Source organism: Macrotis lagotis, chromosome 2 (assembly GCF_037893015.1).
Source record: "Macrotis lagotis isolate mMagLag1 chromosome 2, bilby.v1.9.chrom.fasta, whole genome shotgun sequence".
Classification (NCBI taxonomy): Eukaryota; Metazoa; Chordata; class Mammalia; order Peramelemorphia; family Peramelidae; genus Macrotis; species Macrotis lagotis.
The window spans coordinates 191,598,005-191,616,075 of record NC_133659.1 but is presented as its reverse complement, the minus strand read 5'-3'; the positions used below and the strand labels follow the sequence as shown (position 1 = coordinate 191,616,075).

General features: G+C 49.5%; 2 protein-coding genes across 10 annotated transcripts; both read left to right on the top strand.

Moving 5' to 3' along the window:
• The first annotated feature begins 2,579 nt into the window (after window positions 1-2,579).
• Window positions 2,580-6,325, top strand: SP6 (Sp6 transcription factor). 2 transcript variants are annotated; one of them, XM_074220582.1, is made up of 2 exons: window positions 2,580-2,797; window positions 5,045-6,325. In XM_074220582.1, exon 2 carries the CDS (start codon window positions 5,098-5,100, stop codon window positions 6,238-6,240), a length of 1,143 nt encoding a protein of 380 aa, XP_074076683.1. In that variant the 5' UTR covers window positions 2,580-2,797; window positions 5,045-5,097; the 3' UTR covers window positions 6,241-6,325. The 2 variants fall into 2 exon arrangements, with proteins under 2 accessions (XP_074076683.1, XP_074076684.1); XM_074220583.1 differs by lacking the exon at window positions 2,580-2,797 and adding an exon at window positions 4,677-4,838.
• Window positions 6,326-14,091: 7,766 nt separating this feature from the next.
• Window positions 14,092-18,043, top strand: SCRN2 (secernin 2). Of its 8 annotated transcripts, none has more exons than XM_074224133.1 (8): window positions 14,092-14,196; window positions 14,558-14,745; window positions 15,140-15,321; window positions 16,203-16,402; window positions 16,652-16,867; window positions 17,039-17,204; window positions 17,359-17,539; window positions 17,742-18,043. In XM_074224133.1, the coding sequence occupies exons 2-8, from the start codon at window positions 14,569-14,571 to the stop codon at window positions 17,907-17,909; spliced, it is 1,290 nt and encodes a 429-aa protein (XP_074080234.1). In that variant the 5' UTR covers window positions 14,092-14,196; window positions 14,558-14,568; the 3' UTR covers window positions 17,910-18,043. The 8 variants fall into 8 exon arrangements, with proteins under 8 accessions (XP_074080234.1, XP_074080238.1, XP_074080235.1 ...); XM_074224134.1 differs by having other exon boundaries at window positions 14,103-14,196; window positions 14,566-14,745; XM_074224132.1 differs by having other exon boundaries at window positions 14,162-14,267.
• The last annotated feature ends 28 nt before the right edge of the window (window positions 18,044-18,071 follow it).

Genomic DNA, 18,071 nt, shown 5'->3' with positions numbered 1-18,071 from the left:
ACTCCGCTTCTACCACTCTTAAAGTGCAGGCTTCCCGCGGGACAAAAAAACTGGAATCCGAGGCACGCGACCACGCACCTGCCGCTGCGAATGTTTTATGGTTTTGAACGGCGGTGTACATAGAAATGCGCAGGAGATGGGCACAGGCGTAGAGGGCCAACAACTGATGTCGATCTCGCCATCGGTGGACATAGAATAATAGCCTTAATTTCGAAAAGCCTCAGAGGGGCAGACATCCAGAGGAATATGGATCTAAAATTTATGGATAGAGGCAGGAATAATGTCATATCACTGCGAATGTAACAATAGTAAAACCTAGTATAAGAAAGTGCTTTGAAATCCTCAACGCCCTATCCAGCTGCGGCAATTAATGGCTCAACGAGCGCATAGCCTACAACGATCGCTCGTTGTTATATACACTGAGGATGCAGAGACAAAAGCGAGATACCCTTTGCAATCAAAAAACCATTTAGCCAAAACAACCAAAGCTTTGCATTTTCGAGGAGCTTTCCATGCTTGATAGGACAGGCTAGTTACTAATACTTTTTCGCGGAGGACGAAACAGACTCAGAAAATGTCAGTGATTCGCTCAAATTTACAGGTAAAAGGTTAAAAGCCCAGACTTTGAACTCAGATCTCCCGACTCTACTCAGTCTTGGCTCTGTCTTGAATATGTCTTAAAGATGAACACAAACCTCGAGGAAAACTATATAACAGGACTGGTTTTCATATGGGACTGGTGGAGATCAGTATAATTTTTCTGGAGCACCATTCACCAAGTCTATGAACATGAGTACCTAACACAATACCCTCTCTGAACGATCTAGGAAAGTTTCTTGAATTCAAATGCAGAATGATAAATAAATCTTGATGCAGTCATCAACAAACTATTTCCTCACGGAATTTCAAATATCACGGAAATTCTATGTAAAGGTTAGTGGCTGGTGTAAACAGAGACTGGAAATATAGGAATCTAGAGTGCTCCGGCACTAGAATCCGGCTGTTGATCAGTTTCTTCCATAAATCTGTTAAAATTTAAGCATGGGAACAGCTGTTGATAGTGAGAAAGATAACACTCGCACCCAGTCGGGGCGTGTAGCATACAATGCTCGTGTGGCTGGCAATCTGCCCTTGGCACTCTGTTGGGAAACTCGGGCCCCCAAGAATTGAGTTTAACGGATTCTGGAAGTGGATCCCACAGCGGGAGTTCCTGAATTGTTAGGAGTAAAGACTGAATGCTTGATTATTGAAAGAAAAATCAGGTTTATGATGGCAAGTTAGGACTGATTGCCATGGGATGATTGTATAAATATGTATTTATTCTGCATTCGGGTTCAACTTTCACTGAATGGTCGGGAGGGAAATAGAGACCCATTAAAAAGTACACTATCTCCGGGTCCTCGAGTTGGATTGCTACTCCAAACTGCCACTCCAGTCAGTCCAAAGCGGGTCACTGTTTTATCTATCACCTCTTGCCAGATTGGATATACTGGGGAGGGGAAAGCATCAATGATAGCTTCAAGTGGACAGTGCTTCAAGGCACCAAAAGTCTGTGACTGACTTCTAGCTAGATACACGACCCAAGAAAGGGCCCACGACACAAGAAAGGGACGGGGAAGAGAAGAGAGGACCAGAACCATAGAGATGGTCAAGCCAGGAGACATGGGAGGAGAGGGAGGCTAATCACAATTAGGGAGGAATGGACACGTTTGGGAAGGAAAGGGAAAGTAAAACTGCTGTAATGAAAAATGAAGGAAAAAGAAGAAAAGTTGAAAGAACGATGCAAGTAAACAAAAAGATGAAAAAGGAAAGCAGAAATAGAAAAGGGAGAGAAGAAAGAGGTAGAAAAAAGAATAGAAGAAAAAAGAAAAGGGAAGAGAAAAAAGGAGAAGAAAAAGTGAAAAGGAAATCAGACATAAGAAAAAATAAACGTGGGAAAGAAAGAAAAGGAAGGGGAAAATAGCTAGAGAAAACCAGGGAGGATAAGGGAGAAAAAAATCCGGAAACTTCCAGCGGACTAGGCCTCCCGACCCGGGACCAAAGACATACTTAACACTCAGCAAGTTTTCTTCTCTTGTCCAAGTCCTCAAGGGAAGGGGGGGCGCTGCTCCCCCATCCCTGTCCCACCCTAGACCTGCGTATAATGCGAGTTAGGCATCTTGACGCCTTGGGGGCTCTGGAGATATGACCCTTTTGGGAGTGGGATTCGAGCCCGGTCCCCACCCTTCTTTCCTCGGGGGCCACAGTGTGGAGATCTCCAGCGAATTCTCTCCAGCTCAGGGAAAGTTTCCACAAGTTCAGCCCGGAGGGGGGCGTGACGCAGAAACCTGACAAACCCACTGCCTAGTCCAAAAAACTGGGGCGGCCGGGAGGGGATTTGGGTAGGAGGGAGGAAGAAGGGAGGAGACAGAAAAGGTGGGGCACTACCTCATTAGCTATTCCCATCCCCGCCCCCCTCCCAATGGCTGTGGTTTCCTTGGGGCCGAACCCGAAAGGGTTAAAGGCGGTCGCAGGTAAAGCTGGGCGTGGCCCGAAGCCGGGGGAAAAAGGAGCGAAGGGGAAGAGGATGAAGGCAGAGAGCGTGAGTCACAGGAGAAGCTGGCCCCGCTCGCTCTCCTTCGCCACCTTCTTCCCTCGTTCCATCTGCCTGCCTCCTCCTCCGCCTGCGCTCCGTCCGATGTAGTTCTGCTCTCTGGATTTGTCTCCTCGCGTTTTGAGAGATCACTGGCCCTGGGAGTCACCGAGCGCCCATCTATTGGGTGTATGTCGGCCGCTGCTCGTGGAGCCCGGTCCTGAGGTAGGGGAGGGGAGGGTGGGAGGAGATCAATGGTTGGAGGGCAAAGGGGAAACGTGCCCTCGGAGGGAGAGGACTGCAGGAAAATCAGAGAGTAGGGGAGCTACAGAGATGGGGACAGGATGGGCAGGGTCAGGTACTGTAGAGAATGGGGTGGGAGTGGACTGGAGAAACAGGGGAAACTGGCGAGACTGGAGAAACTGAGAAGATTGAAAAGTCGGGAAACTGGAGAGACTGGGGCGACCGGAGGATGGAGAGCCTAGAAATGGGAAGCCTCACAAACCTAGGGACTGAGAGATCCAAACGTCTTTAAAATTAGTGGATTCCTGGATTCCAGACTCCGGAGCCCTGCTGGGCTCCAGGGGAAGCAACCCCTCTACTCACTAAAGGGCGGCAGTGTTTACTCTGCCTCCTTCAATCTCAGAATCTGCACTTCTCTGAGAAGTCAGTGGATTTCTCTGAACTCTGGGGTTCTCTCTGCAAGCTCCCTAGTTAGTTTGCCTTTGGGGATTAGTAGGTGGGTTTGCTCCAGAGCAAAGATCATGGGCCACTCGGGAGAGAAAGAGTCTTTCTCCCTTCACGGGAGCAGATTTGAAGGCATCGGTCCAGGAAACTCAGGGTGTTCTCCTTTCTGGGACGACCTGAGTGAGCAAGCAAGCTATTGCGTACCAGGACGGAGCGGCGGCACCTCCTTAATGTTCCTGAATAGGGGAGCTGAGGACACAGGCCGAAAGATGTCGTTTTCGAGCTGAGTCGAGGACCCAGGCGCGAAACTAAGCTTCGGTTCTCTTGGTTCCCTGGGGCATTTCCAAGCTCCTGGATGTGGCTGGGGGTCTTTGACCTGCCCCGCCCCCTAAGCTTTCCCTGCCCACCACCAGCACAAGGATGCCCCACCCTAGCCCCAGCTCGGTTCCTGCCGCTTCGCCTTTCTCCTTTCTTGTGGTGAAGGCGTAAGAGACAGCGGACGGACCCACCCCATCCCGGACCCTCCCCAGTCGCCTCCGCCGCTGCCTCCACTTCCCTCGATGTTTCTCTAAAGTCTGCAAAAACGAATTAGTAGGCAACAAGACCACACTTAGGGTAGGAAGATTTCCTTCTCCCCACCCCCCTTCCAAGTCTTATACGTACCCCCTAGGGCACCAAACTTCCCCTCACTTAGTGAGGGTAAAGCAAGAAGAGGTGGGAGAAAGGGGAACAGGTACCCGAAGCCATAGTCTGGCAACAGAGCGGTGACTCCACGTTAACGACTCTGACTCAGGGTCTCAGACTTTTCTCTACGCCTCCCTCATCTCAGTTGCATTTTCCAGGAGTAAAATGCAATCTTTTCTCTACGGATTACTTTTCATCCCTCCCTCCAACCTGGGTTTTCATCACCTTGGGGGAGGGGAGAAACTCTAGGTGCTAGGTTAAGAAATGTGCCCCATAGTCCAAAGCTAGGGGACTCTCCTGATTTTGGGAGTATGGGGTGAGGGGGAGAGAAACTCTGCCCCTCCCAATTCTACTCCACATCTGCACCTCAGGAAGGGTGAAGTCCCTGCCCCAGGGAAAAAGGTGGGGGCCAGGGTGTGGGAGGGGAGTGTGATGGGGCAGGCTTGGAGATGGAAAGCGGGGTGATTAAGCCGGCGGAATGCCCTCTACTCACTAAAGGGAGGCAGTGCTTTACTCTGCCTCCTGAAATCTCATGAACCTGCACTGCCTCGAGAAGACAGTGGATTGATTACTCTGAGCTCCTGGGGTGCTCTTTGCAGGCTCCCTAGTTAAACTGGTGAGGCAGAGCAATCTAGAGATGGCGTCAGGCCCCTCAATTTGGGCAGGAAGCAAGTGACGTGGAACAGCAGCTTTGGCTGGTGGAGGGAGGTTGGGGGAGCCCCGGGCGGTGAGTTTTGCCTCAGGACTTCTCCCTCGCCTTGGGGCTGTGCAGCCTGGTCTCCGAGTCTGTAATTACCTAACTCCTAGAATGTGCTGGGTCCTGTGGGAGAAATTTTTTGAAGAGGGAAGTAACTCTGGGTTTGGACTCCTTGGTACCATTGCTCTAGGACTTCAGGTACCTCCAGCCTATTTGCCTCCCATTTTTACTTTGACTGGAGGAAGGAATGACTCACAAATCTTCTGAATCTTCTTAACCTTTCCCCAGTCTTTCTCAACAGGGCAATATACCCCCAATGGGGTAAAATAGACAGAGAGCAAGGGCAACAGGCCTTTATGCCGGCTTCTAACTCTCCTCATCTCTCTCTCCCTTTTCTTTTCCAGGTCCTACCTGAGCCGACCCTGACAGGCCTTGTCCCTCACCCCGGAACCCGGCAATGCTAACCGCTGTGTGCGGCTCTCTGGGCAGCCAGCACACGGAAGCTCCCCGTACCTCCCCGCCGCGCCTCGATCTGCAACCGCTCCAGACATACCAGGGTCATACAAGCCCGGAGGCAGGGGACTACCCCTCCCCACTCCAGGCCGGGGAGCTGCAGAACCTCCCGCTGGGGCCTGAAGTGGACTTCTCACAAGGCTATGAGCTGCCGGGGGGCTCCTCACGGGTGACCTGTGAGGACCTGGAAAGCGACAGTCCTTTGGCCCCAGGCCCTTTCTCTAAGCTCCTGCAGCCAGACATGTCTCACCACTATGAATCGTGGTTCCGGCCATCCCACCCAGGCTCGGAGGACGGTTCGTGGTGGGACATCCACCCGGGTACCAGCTGGATGGACCTCCCTCATGCTCAGGGCACTCTGGCCTCTCCTGGTCACCCGGGAGCGCTGCAAGCTGGCCTGGGGGGCTACGTCGGGGACCACCAACTTTGCGCACCACAGCCTCACACACATCCCCACCATCTCCTCCCCGCCGCTGGCGGACAGCACCTGCTAGGGCCACCGGACGGCGCTAAGCCTCTAGAAGCCGCGGCTCCCGAGACCCACGGGCTGGATGCCAGTCTGGATGGGGCGGCAAGACCCAAGGGCTCCCGACGGTCTGTGCCCCGCAGTTCCGGCCAGGCTGTGTGCCGCTGTCCAAACTGCCTGGAGGCAGAGCGACTGGGAGCTCCCTGTGGGCCGGATGGGGCCAAGAAGAAACACCTGCATAACTGCCACATCCCGGGCTGCGGGAAGGCCTATGCCAAGACGTCGCACCTCAAGGCGCACCTGCGCTGGCACAGCGGAGACCGCCCCTTCGTGTGCAACTGGCTTTTTTGCGGGAAACGCTTCACCCGCTCAGACGAGCTCCAGCGCCATCTCCAGACCCACACGGGCACCAAGAAATTCCCCTGCGCTGTCTGCAGCCGAGTCTTCATGCGCAGCGACCACCTGGCCAAGCACATGAAAACCCACGAGGGCTCCAAAGAGGAGGCGCCTGGGACCGCAGCTCAGTGCGAAGGGAAATCCGGAGCAGCTGCCGACCCCCCGGGGGGGAAAGGCAAGCGGGAAGCGGAGGGCGGCGGGGGCGGCGCCGCACAGTCCAACTGAGCCGCCCTCGTTGGACGCCCCCCCCGACTCCAGTGGGCATCCCCTCCCTTACTCCGGGGTCTCAGACACGTGACTCCTTTTCCTTCAGGATTGGAGGGAGGGGGATGGGAGGTTATTTATTTGGAGGCAAAGTCTGAGTGTAAGTGGTGGGGGCGAGGAGGGGGGCTGGGAAACGGGGAGCTTGGGTTGTTTAGACACAGGGAGTGCGAACTGGCGAGCCTAGAGAGCCGAGCGAAGTTCCAGGGCCCTGAGGGTCCCCGCAGGAGCGAGGAAACACCTGTGAGCGCAGCCCCAACCCCAACCCAAATTCTGGCCCTGGGCACCTCGGCACCCCCCAGACCCCATCCCCCAGCCTGGGTACCTTCAGGAGAGCGAGAGAGGAGAGGGAGGGAGGAAGGAGGGAGAGAGACGTCGCGTCCGGGAGCGGAGAGAAGCGGGGCCGAACCCCGGGGCGCGGGGGTAGCTGCCTGAACACGTCCCTAGTGCCTGGGAACCGGGACATGAAAGCGCCTCCGGAGCCTCCCCACGGCCCAGGCCCCTTTCATCCCGCTTACAGGGCTCCTCCTGTCCTTGGGGTTTCCGGAGGGGGAGGCTGGAGGTCCCCATGGGGCGGGGTCTGCATTTGGCTGGGTGTTGGAGGAAGGGAAAGCCAGATTGTTGCGGGAGAAATAACTCTCCTTTGATCTCCATAACCCTTCCAGAACCACCCTGCTAGAGACTGTGAGATGGGGGTTGGGATTGAGAGGGGTGGGGTCGGAGGATGCCCTTATGCTTCTCCAATTAGGGGAAGGGGCCTTTGGGAGGAGAAGAGCTTTCCTAGTAAAAGTTGTCAGAGCAGATTTGGGGGCATGAGAAGAGGGTCAGGACCCTAAACAATGAATGAATACTATATAGTAGGATTTTTGAGAAAGAAAAATATATTATCCCAAATCCTCTACACCTAGGGCCCGATTTCATGGGTTTTATTGACCTTTGATACTCCTTCCCCTGTCCCATTTTTTGCCTCTGGCCTCCTCTTCAAACATCTCCTTCCTCTTTTGGTAGGAGTGTAGGAGGTATGGCTAGGCATTAGATGGGGTAGGGGGATGGTGACTAGGGACTAATAAATCTGGAGAGTGGAGAGGCTGGGTTAACCCCTTCACCAAACCATCCCTCCAACCTTCCTCTTTACTTTTAGGATCATATTCCCCTCACCTTTCTTTTCAGTCTGAATCCCTCCCCCTTTCCCCTTTGGGTTCTCCCTTAAAGAGGAAATGGAGATTCCATCCAAAGGCCCCTTCTCTCTTTTTTATGGGGGAAAGAAACTCTAGGGTTTTTTGTTTTTTTTTCTTTCACTCCCTATGAAGTAGTCATTCTATAATGTATAAGATGTGTCCTTTAAGGGAGACATCCAAAAAGCTGTCCCTGTTCCCTTCCCCTTTAGATGTTTAAAAATGAATATGAATTGTGATGTTGGAAAGGGGCAAGAGGGAGAGACCTAATTGAGACAGACCCTGAGAATTAAAACAGAATGTGTGATATGGAAAGAAAGGACCCAGAAATGCATATCCATTTGGATAGGGTCTCTTGGGAAAGGGACAAGGAGAAGTCTGACAAAGGCTCCTTCCTCAAAGATCCCCCCCCACTTCTGCCTCCCAACTGAATCTTCTGTGAGACTTAGCTGTGTTTTGATTTTTAAATTATAAGTAAAGGGTATTTTATTTAATATTAGGGGTGTATGTGATTGTGTGTGTGCATGGGTGTATGGATGTGTGTGCATAAGAGAATGCATATTATAGTCCTCTGCTGAGCCTGGAGTCTCCAATCAGGGAGAATTCCATCTCCCTCAAGTTCTTCAAGGGTCTAGGATCTCCAGTAGCATCTCCCTCTGCCCCCCTTCCTCCCAGGAGTTGAATTCGGTTCATGAACTAATAACTCCTAGGTAAGGGAAACTGGCATTCAGATGAGGGTTGTATGTGTATATTTTTGTGTAGAAAAGGGGGGACTCCTCTCCCTTGAGAAGGACAAGACATCCCCTTTCTTGGGGGGGGGTTGTTCCTGGGCACAGGGTAGTTTTGAGATTTAATGCTTTCTTCTTTCTCTTCCCTAATCCTTCCCCCTTTCTGAGAGGGGACAAGGTCATGAGAGCTAGTCTGGCCAGTCATGTGGAGTAAGGGGACTGGGGGAAGAAAGAGAAGACACCAGTCTGTGTGGGCTCCCCCTTCTGTACCTATTGAAAACAGCCACCTCATCTCTCAGCCACCAGAATGGCTGTTTTGTGTAGGATAAGTATGGTGAAGCCTGAAGGATGCTCCAGGTTGGGAGACATACCCCTCCCTCCCCCACAGGATATCCACAGTGGATAGGGTGAGAGAGCCTTTGGGAGGGATTCCCCTGCTCCCTCTCCCCTATAGACAAGTTGCTTGGCTGCCTGACTTTCCTCCCCAAGGTAGCCCACCCCCACCCCTAGAGGAGATATGTAGGATTTTTTTCTTTAACTGCTGTGAACCCACATTTTCCCCAAATGAAGAGGATAGGAGGAAAGAGAGGAAATGGTCTCTGTGTGTATTTATGCCATAATAAAATCATTGACCCCTTGGTCCTCTCTTGTTCTCCAGATCATCGTTGTTTTTCTTTTCTTTTCTTTTCTTTTTTTTTTTTGTTTTGATTCAGAATGCTTGGTGAAATCTGAGCAGCCTAGTGAGGCTATGGACTATGGGAGGCTATGGGAGTCCTCTAGGGGGGTTTTCTTGGCCCAGGGCTCCTTGGACAGTTTGATTCCATTCACCTTTGAACAGACCTGTGTGAAGGGGCCCCTGACTCTGATCCTGCCTCTGGTTTGGGGATATGTGGTGGGGCAAGGGCAGAATTGGAGTCTTTTCCCTTACACTTTAGGTTTGGAGGACCTGATGGGAGGGAAGCAAGAGGTCCCCCATTCCCTATGCTCTAGAAAAGAACCCAGCTCCTTGGATGCCTTGTGGCCCCTCTTCCTGTCAGGAGGGAGAGAGAGAGAGAGAGAGAGAGAGAGAGAGAATGTGTGTCCATCTGTATATGAGGTGGGAGTGACTGACAGTGATTTCCTCACCCTGACTGCACCTCGCCTGATCCCTATCATGGACAAGCCTGATGAAAGGCAGGCAAAAATATCTGATGGGCCCCCACCCAGCTGGAAACCAAGGGAGACACAGTTACACAATAAGGGCTGCATAGATACATTCACAGAAACAGGTAACACAGATGAACACATTTATTCATTCCCTAGGATTCCTTGAAGATTTTTTCTTCTCTTCCCTTCTTTTCTTCCCTGCCCTGCCAAAAGCACTCAGTTGTTGGAAGAGTCTTGTCCTGAGGTGAAGCTCATCTTTCTGGTTCTCATGGGGAAATCTTCCCTCTTCTCTTTTTCCAAAATGAAGAGATGTTCCCTATGGGGCCCCAGGTCATCTTCCCCTCCCCCCCTTTCCTCTAAATTTAGATCCTGGTCTCCAGATCTAGTAGTATTCCTCCTCAGGCATTTGTATGTGATCTGAGTTTGCCAGGTTCTATCGCTATCTTGGGAATGGGTAGGGCATATAGGGCCTAAGGGAAGGGCCTTCTGAGAGTATTGGGAAACTGACCCTAACCCCCTTCACCAGACCAGATAGTCATCTTCCCAAGAGGCATACTGGTGGAAGCAGAGGGTGGGAATATATGCAAGGATACCCACTCACCCAACTCCTAAGTGGCCAACCTCATTTGAAGAACTGGGGTGCGGGGGGGGGGGGAAGAGGCCTTAGGAAACTGGCCCCTCCCTGTGGTTCCCCTTCCCTACAGGCAGGAGGGCAGCTGTGAGGCCGGCTGGGCCTGTTGGGGCAGGGCTGAGGCTGGCCCTCTGTGGCTCCTCCCTCTGACCTTCATTCTTAGTGGGGGCCTTTGGTGGGGCTGGTGACACTGGGACCTCAGCAATGTGGCTCAGCTGGCTTGGCACCCCCTACCAAAGCCTTGGGCCACCTCTGACCCCACAGATCCTGCTCCACATTCCTGGAGAAAGGGTGGGGGAGGGGAAGGATAATGACACCTGATTTCTTGTCACAATTTGGTGTTAGCCGGCAGACACTACAGGCTTGCATTGCCCCTTCTGGAATAAGAAGAAGGAATCCCTTCCAGGGAGAAGGGTCAATGAAATCTTAAAGATGAGAAAGTGAAAGAAAGAAAACTCAGAAATTACATCTGTCATTTGACTGGTCTATAGTTCTTGTTAAGGATGTTTTGCTTTTTACTGCCTCTCAGAGGGCGGCAAAGGAAGTACAGGAAGAGAACCAGTAGTTCCTTCAAACAGTGCTTATAAAGTGGTCCGAAGATCAAGGGAGATGAGGGAGTGTCTCTCCCAGTATTAGCATGTATAATGTTTATGGAAAGAACTAAAAACTTATTTGTGGCATCTTTTGAAAATTAGATCAAGCCTCACTGATGATGTTTTGTCCAAAAGGAGTTCTCTTCCAATTAATTCAAATTTAAAAATCAAACACTTGTTCTGTAGTCAGAAAATCCAGGTTTGAATCTTCCCTCTGAAACTACCTGGGTCTCAGTTTCTTCATTTGTAAGATGAGAAGTTTGGATTATGTAGCTTCTAAGAACCCTTCTATCTCTACATTTATAATACTCATGATAAAAAAAAATGAAGGTGGGTTAGAATATATCATTTTTCTTAAGAATCATTGAATGGGGGACAGCTAGGTGGCAATGTGGATAAAGCACCGGCCCTGGAGTCAGGAGTACCTGGGTTCAAATCTGGTCTCAGACACTTAATAATTACCTAGCTGTGTGGCCTTTGGGCAAACCACTTAACCCCATTTGCCTTGCAAAAAAAAACACCTTAAAAAAAAAGAATCATTGAATGTTAGAGTTGGGAAGGACCTTAGAAACCACCTATGCCAACCTTTGATTTCATAGATTTTTTAAAAAGAATGAGAGATCCTAAACATGAGTGAATTGCCTAGGGTGGCATAATAAATTATTATTAGAGTGAGACTTATAAACTAGGTCTCTTGACTTCCAGACCAAGGATTCTGCTGTATCCTTGTAAGAGTGTTATTTTTTAAAAAAAATAAACATATTAACTTTCTACAAGAACAAATATTCCAAAACATGAAATCATAGGAGCTTATAAAGTACTTTTAAATCTTAAAGCTTTATATAAATGCCAGAATTATAGTTCCAACCTATTGCCAATTTTTTAAAAATTAATTTAAAATTTTTATTTGCACTTTTAGATTCTCTCCATCCCTTCAGCCCTCTCCCACTCACTGAGAAGGCAAACAATATGTACTCATAGCAATTAAATATATACGATCTTCAAACAACCACAAAAAGCATTTTGTTTGCTATTAAGCTTTTTCTTTATTCTTTTACTCCATATTACTCTTAGGCAAACCTCCAACTTGCCTTAACTGGAAATTCTTCTTTATAACTAATTTGTAGTCTCTTTGGGTACAGTGAAACATTTTTGAATTGCCCTCATTAGGGGGCACAGAGACCAGTTGCTTCAATCAACCAATAAGCATTAAATATCTACTATGTGCTAGGCAATGTGTTATGGATACATACCTGAAAAATGAAATAATCCCTATTTAAAATGAATTTAGATTCTCATGTAAGAGGGGGGACAGGTACATATAAAAATAACTGCAGCATAAATAGTTAATAAATACAGTTGTATATCAACTAGTTTTAGATCCAAAGTAATTAGGAGGGAGGGCATTAGCAGCTGGTGGCTGTAGTGGGAATCAGGAAAGACCCCTTCTGGAAGGTGTTGTTTGAGCTGTTTTTGCAGGAGGAGAATTCCATTAGGTGGAGATATAGGGGTAGAACATTCTAGGACTAGGGAAAGCCAGTGGCAAGGCATGGAGACCAGAGGAGATGCAGTGCACTAAGTGTGAAGACTAGATCTATATTTCTCTAGGAATCTTTTCTTCAGCTGCATGAATGGACATTCCTCCACCAGTCAGGGCTGAGCGAAAGAGTGGGCACCAGCTGGCACAGCTACAGGTAGTGGAATGACTTAGCTCCATCCTGAAAAGATAGCATACTGGAACAGAAACAACCCAGATAATGGGATCAGAAATTTGCTTAATATGGGCTTTTCTATTAACTGTATGATCTGGGACAAATTGCTTCCCTTCCCTGTGCTTTTCTCTCAATTGTAAAAGATGGAGTTGGACAGGATCTGTGCCAAGGTTCCTTCAAACTCTCAGAGGCTATGAATTTATACCAGGGGAGGAGATTAAAAATCCTGGCTTCAACATTTAATTCTTTATATGACTTATCCTTCTGAGCTGTGATTTTCACATTTCAAAAAGGAGATAGTAAAATATCTACCTCATAGCCTGGTGAGGAAAGTGCTTTGTAACCTTGAGACTTCTATAAATGTGAATTATTTTTACTTTCATTATTAAAATGAATGACTCCAGTTGGCTGGAGGATGCAATTCAACAAACATTTTAAAAAATTCAACAAACATCATTTTTTATGGACATTTTTAAAATCTGCATCACCATTTCCATCCATATTTCCTTTCTACACCCTACCCATATAGCCACGAATAAAAACAAAGCAATTCAGCAAAAATTAGTCAACATATTTACTAAGCCAGTCCCACACCCATGGTTCTCCACCAATGCAAAGAAGAGAGGGAGGAGCAACTTATCTTCTTTATATTGAGGCTAATCTTAGTCATAATTACACATTTCTTTCTTTTTTAAATTATTATTAAGTTGTATTTCAAACAGTTCCTCATGGAATTGCAGGGAGCTAGGTGACATAGTGACTAAAGTGAGAGGTGTGGAGTCAGGAAGACTTGAGTTCAAATCTAAACTTGTACTCTTATAAGTTGAGCGATCCTGAGCAAATTACTCAACCTTGGTTTGATTCAGTTTCCTCAGCTGTGATATAATAGTACCTATCTCCCAGGATTGCTGTGAGGATCAAATGAGATAATATTTTGTAAAATGTCTGACTCATGGGCACCTACAATGATGTTTTCCTTTCTTCAGTAAGCTTTTAATGTAACTAAAAACTGAACTCTTACAACACCTTGCTGCTTCCCTGAGTCAAACACTTTCTTCTACCCTGAGAGAAGGCATGGAAGTGTTTGTCCATCATTCTTGAAGAGGACCTTGGCATTAGGAAGGGGATGCCAAGCTTGCAAGTGAATTTAGGTAAAGGAGGGCTGTACTTAGTCACCAGCTATACTCTCTCCTTCAGAGCTATCTGAGTCCAGGGGCAAGATATAGATCAGAAACAATGGAGAAGATCCAAGATGCAGTGGGAGATTTTGACCTTTTTAACCTAAGGTCTTTCTTAGGCCTCAGTTTGAGGTCATTCAGTTTATTAAAGCTAGGTATGAAATGAAGCACATTGGCCTCTTTTACCTGGTTAAAAAAAACAGTCTGGGAGAATAAGACGTTTAGGGTTTGGGGCCAAAACAGAAACAATTGCTATTTACATTCACAATCAGGCTTCCAACACCTAGCCACGGATCTTGGACTGGGATCTTGCTGACCAATCAATGAGTGACCATAGACAGTGATTTGGGTTTAAGGCATGATCCTTAAGAAAGAAATCTGACCCGTGAAGTTTGAGCTATCCGAGGTTACTGTCTTTTGGGCGGAGCACCGGCAGGTAAGGCTATGATACCCTATTTGGATGTGCTTGATAGAGGAGCATCCCTCCTGCTTTGGAACCGGACCGGACCTGACGGGGCTCGGTGTTAAGCCAGCTTAGGGATAGGACAGGACAGGACAGGGCGGGGCGGGCGGGGCGGGCGGGGCGGGCGGGGCGGGAGGCTCCTCCCACCGAGGTGATGCTGGCGCGCATCCTGGTGGACAAGGTGGAAACTGCAGCCTGGAAGCGGGGCAGCGGCTCCTCCCCGTTGCCAGCTCTTCTTGGGTCCACAGGCCGAACAACTGACCACGAGCTGCCTGGGCCTGGGGATCCTGGCAGGTGCTGAGGGGAAGGGACCGCTGAAGCGGGGCCGGCAGGCACTGGAGGGGCCGCCGCTCAGTGCCTTATGTGTGGGTGTTCGGGGTTTTTGGGGGGAAGGGTGTTCTCTCCAGGGTATGTACTTGAAGTGGGGGGAGGGCAGCCGCGTGTCCAGCGCGCCGGTCCCGGTGTGAAGAGGCCGTGGGCAGAGTGGGGTCTGCCCGTGCGCCCGAGCCGGGCAGATGGACAGAGCCACCGCTCGGGGGGCTTGGGGGCGGGGAGGGCCTGGGTCTGCGGTGGAGGACTCGGTTTGCGGATCGAGGGGAAGGGTCTTTGGGGTCAGTGGGGGAGCTCCACGGGGGCTCACGGCCCTGCCTCCCAGCCCCACAGGTGATGGCATCTCTTCCTGCGCCCAATGCCCCCTGCTCTTGCGACTGTTTTGTCTCCCTCCCCCCGGCCTCCGCCATCCCTGCGGTCATCTTTGCCAAGAACTCGGACCGGCCCCGGGATGAGGTGCAGGAGGTGGTGCTCGTCCCTTCCGGGACCCATGCCCCAGGGAGCCGGCTCCAGGTGAGTGGGGGGCCAGGAGGGAGACCCTGTAGTCGGGTCTCATCTCTGACACTCCCCGTGGCACTTGTGGAACCTCGGGTCCTAGTGACTTGCCAGACACTTCATAGCACATCCCGGTCTCATTTTCCTTCTCTGTAAAAGGAGGGGGGCGACTAGGTGGACCTGAGTTCAAATGCAGCCTCAGACACTTAATAATTACCTAGCTGTGTGACATTGGGCACGCCACTTAATCCCATTGCCTTGCCAAAAAAAAAAACACTAAAGCAAACGAGATTGGACTAATTAACCTCCTAAGATACCTTTCAGCTCTAGATCTAAGAATCTATGATCCTGAGAGAAAAGGAAGAAATTTAAACATACCCAAACTCACTGACTAGACTTACTCACTTCCCAGTGTACATACATCGAGGTGGATCAAGTAGAGAGAACCTATGCTGTGATCCTGAGCCGGCCTGCCTGGCTGTGGGGGGCTGAGATGGGTGCCAATGAACATGGTGTTTGCATTGGCAATGAAGCTGTATGGACCCAAGAGCCAGTGGGTCAGGAAGAGGCTCTTCTTGGCATGGACTTGCTCAGGTGAGGGACCCCAAGACACCTTGTGAAACTAAGTCTCTGCCCTCCCTATATAGTCAGACAATTCTTGACTTAGAGTCAAGAGAGGGCTGATTTCATAGTCTGCCTTGGATACTAGGTGGGTGATCAATCATGGGAAAGCCATCAGCTTCCAAATCTGTATAAAAATAATAGCTAGCACTTAGCTAGTATCATCAAATCTTTAATTTAATGTCAAATTTAATGTCTTAAATTTACAAATTTTACAAATATTATTTGAGTCTACAACCATGTTGGAAAATTATCCCTATTTTACATAGGAGGAAACTGAGGCAAATAGAGGTTGTGACTTGCTCACAGTCACACATCTGGTATCTGAGGCAGAATTTGAATTCATAACCAACTGCAGAAAAGTTTTACCTCACAGGGTTGATTTAAGAAAATATATGTAAAACATTTTGAAATCATAAACTAATGTATAGATGGCAACTCTTGTCACTTCCCAGGAATGAGTAGAGATAGAAACAAAGCAGCTCCCTTATCCCTATCAATACTTCAGTTCTGGCCACTTCATAAGTATTGATATGAGTAAATATAAAAAGTATATCTTGACTTTCTATACTTCTTCCCCATTCCCCAGGAATTGATACATGTCTCTACTTCCATCATAGTTACAAGGAGGACCCCAGTTGACTTGTAACTCCCTGAGGGCAGGAAGTGTGTTGTTTCTCTGGTTAGCCTGGTGTTCAGCATATACACTGTGTGCTGGCCTGTTAGATTGACTAATTATAGCTGTTAGGTTGTCTAAACTGGGGCAAATTGCTCCAGTCTTCTGGTCCTGACAAAAGCCAGTGTGTCTGTGAGATGCCCCCAATACCTGTTCCTTGAGCTACTTTCTTTATTAGGCTAGGATTAGAACGGGGCAGCTCAGCCCAGGAGGCCTTGAAGGTCATTACCAACTTGCTGGAGCAATATGGGCAGGGGGGCAGCTGCCGAGAGGATCCCACCCCTTTCTGTTACCACAACACCTTTCTGCTGGCTGACCGAAAAGAGGCCTGGGTACTGGAAACAGCTGGGAAGCTATGGGCTGCACAGAGGATCCAAGGTGAGAGATCCCACCCAGCTCTCTTGAGGGACTCTTCCTTGTCTAGCTTTAAGTTCCTCCAGATAGTGCAAACAGAAAAATATGAAAGAATTGCTGGGGTCGGGGTTAGGGAGGTAAGGAGGAAGCCAGGAGGAGAGATCATTGAGTGAGCCCACAGGAAGAGGTGGAAAGCTCAGAGCTCTCTTGCTCCTAGGAGAAGATCCTTAAGCCCAAGACTCTGGTCTTCTCTCCTTTTCTCCAACCCCATAGAGGGTGCCCGGAACATCTCCAACCAACTGAGCATTGGCACAGATATCACCGCTGAACACCCAGAGCTGCGGGCCCATGCCCAGAAACAGGGCTGGTGGGACGGGCAAACTACCTTTGACTTTGCCCATGTCTTCTCACTGGTCCATCAACCTGTCCGCATGGAGGCTGCCAAGGCCCGATTCCAAGCTGGCCGAGAACTTCTGAAGCAGTTTCAAGGTAGGGTCAGAAGACATGGTGGTTAACTTGGGGTTATGGGAAGGCACATGCAGGATCACACTTTTGAGATCCAAGCATCTTTGCCTTATGTTCCCAATTGTGACACCTGTCCTGGTGTCTGTTAGTGGAGCTGGAGGATTTGACTGACAACCTTATTCATGGTCTTTGCAGGTGGCATCACAGCTACGACAATGATGGACATCCTTAGAAATAAGGAGAGTGGCATTTGTATGGATTCTGGAGGCTTCCGAACTACAGCCAGTATGGTGTCTGTCCTGCCCCAGGATCCCTCCCAGCCCTGTGTCCATTTCCTCACTGCCACACCAGACCCCTCCAGGTGCCAAGGAAAGGGAGGTGGGAGGCTGGGGAAGGCAGCAGACAGATCTAAGGAATTTGAAAAAAGGAAGAGACGGGGTGGGAGGCCAATAGAATTTGGGGAAAAGAGCCAGATGAAACCCATCCACTTATTCATGTCTGCCTTATCCCTGTAGGTCAGTGTTCAAGCCCTTTGTGTTTGAGGCTGGGGTGACTCAGACCCCTCAGGTGTTGTCTCCTACTTTTGGGGATAAAGATCCTGTCCGGACTCACCCACGCTTTCAGATCCAGGTGGATCGTCGACACCCACTCTACTGTGAGCACCAAGCAGCCCTGGGGCGGATGGAGAGTGACCAGGTGAGGAAACAGAATGAGACTCCAAGCTGGCTGGCTTTGCTCCTGTGATGCCTGATGCTATATAGCATCTCAGACCACTGTTTTTCTCTCTCCACCCCCCCCACCCCTACCCTGTGCCATAATCCAAAGGGCATGAAAGTACAGGTCCCTCCTTGCCCTCTAAGTTTTATTCTGGGAGTTAATCTCTGTCTCTTTTGGGTAGGAACAAGGACTGCAGCTCCAGAAGAAACAACAGGATCTGGAGCAGGAAGGACAGGAGGCTCTGAGAAAGCTACTGGCTGGGGAAGGGGCCATGTCTCCTCAGCAGCTGGCCAGCCTCTTCCAGGCCTTTGTAGAAAAAGAGAGCCAGGCTTATGGCCAACAGCTGTAGCCTCTCCAATGGAACCTCTCCATCCAGATTCCCCTGTTCATCAAGTTGTGGGAGGTTGCATTTTCTTCATTCACTCTGGACCTTGCCCTGACCTAACAGTTCTAACTCAATAAATTGTTTTTCTTTTCCCTGTTCACTGACTTTGAACCCTTGGTCTGATAT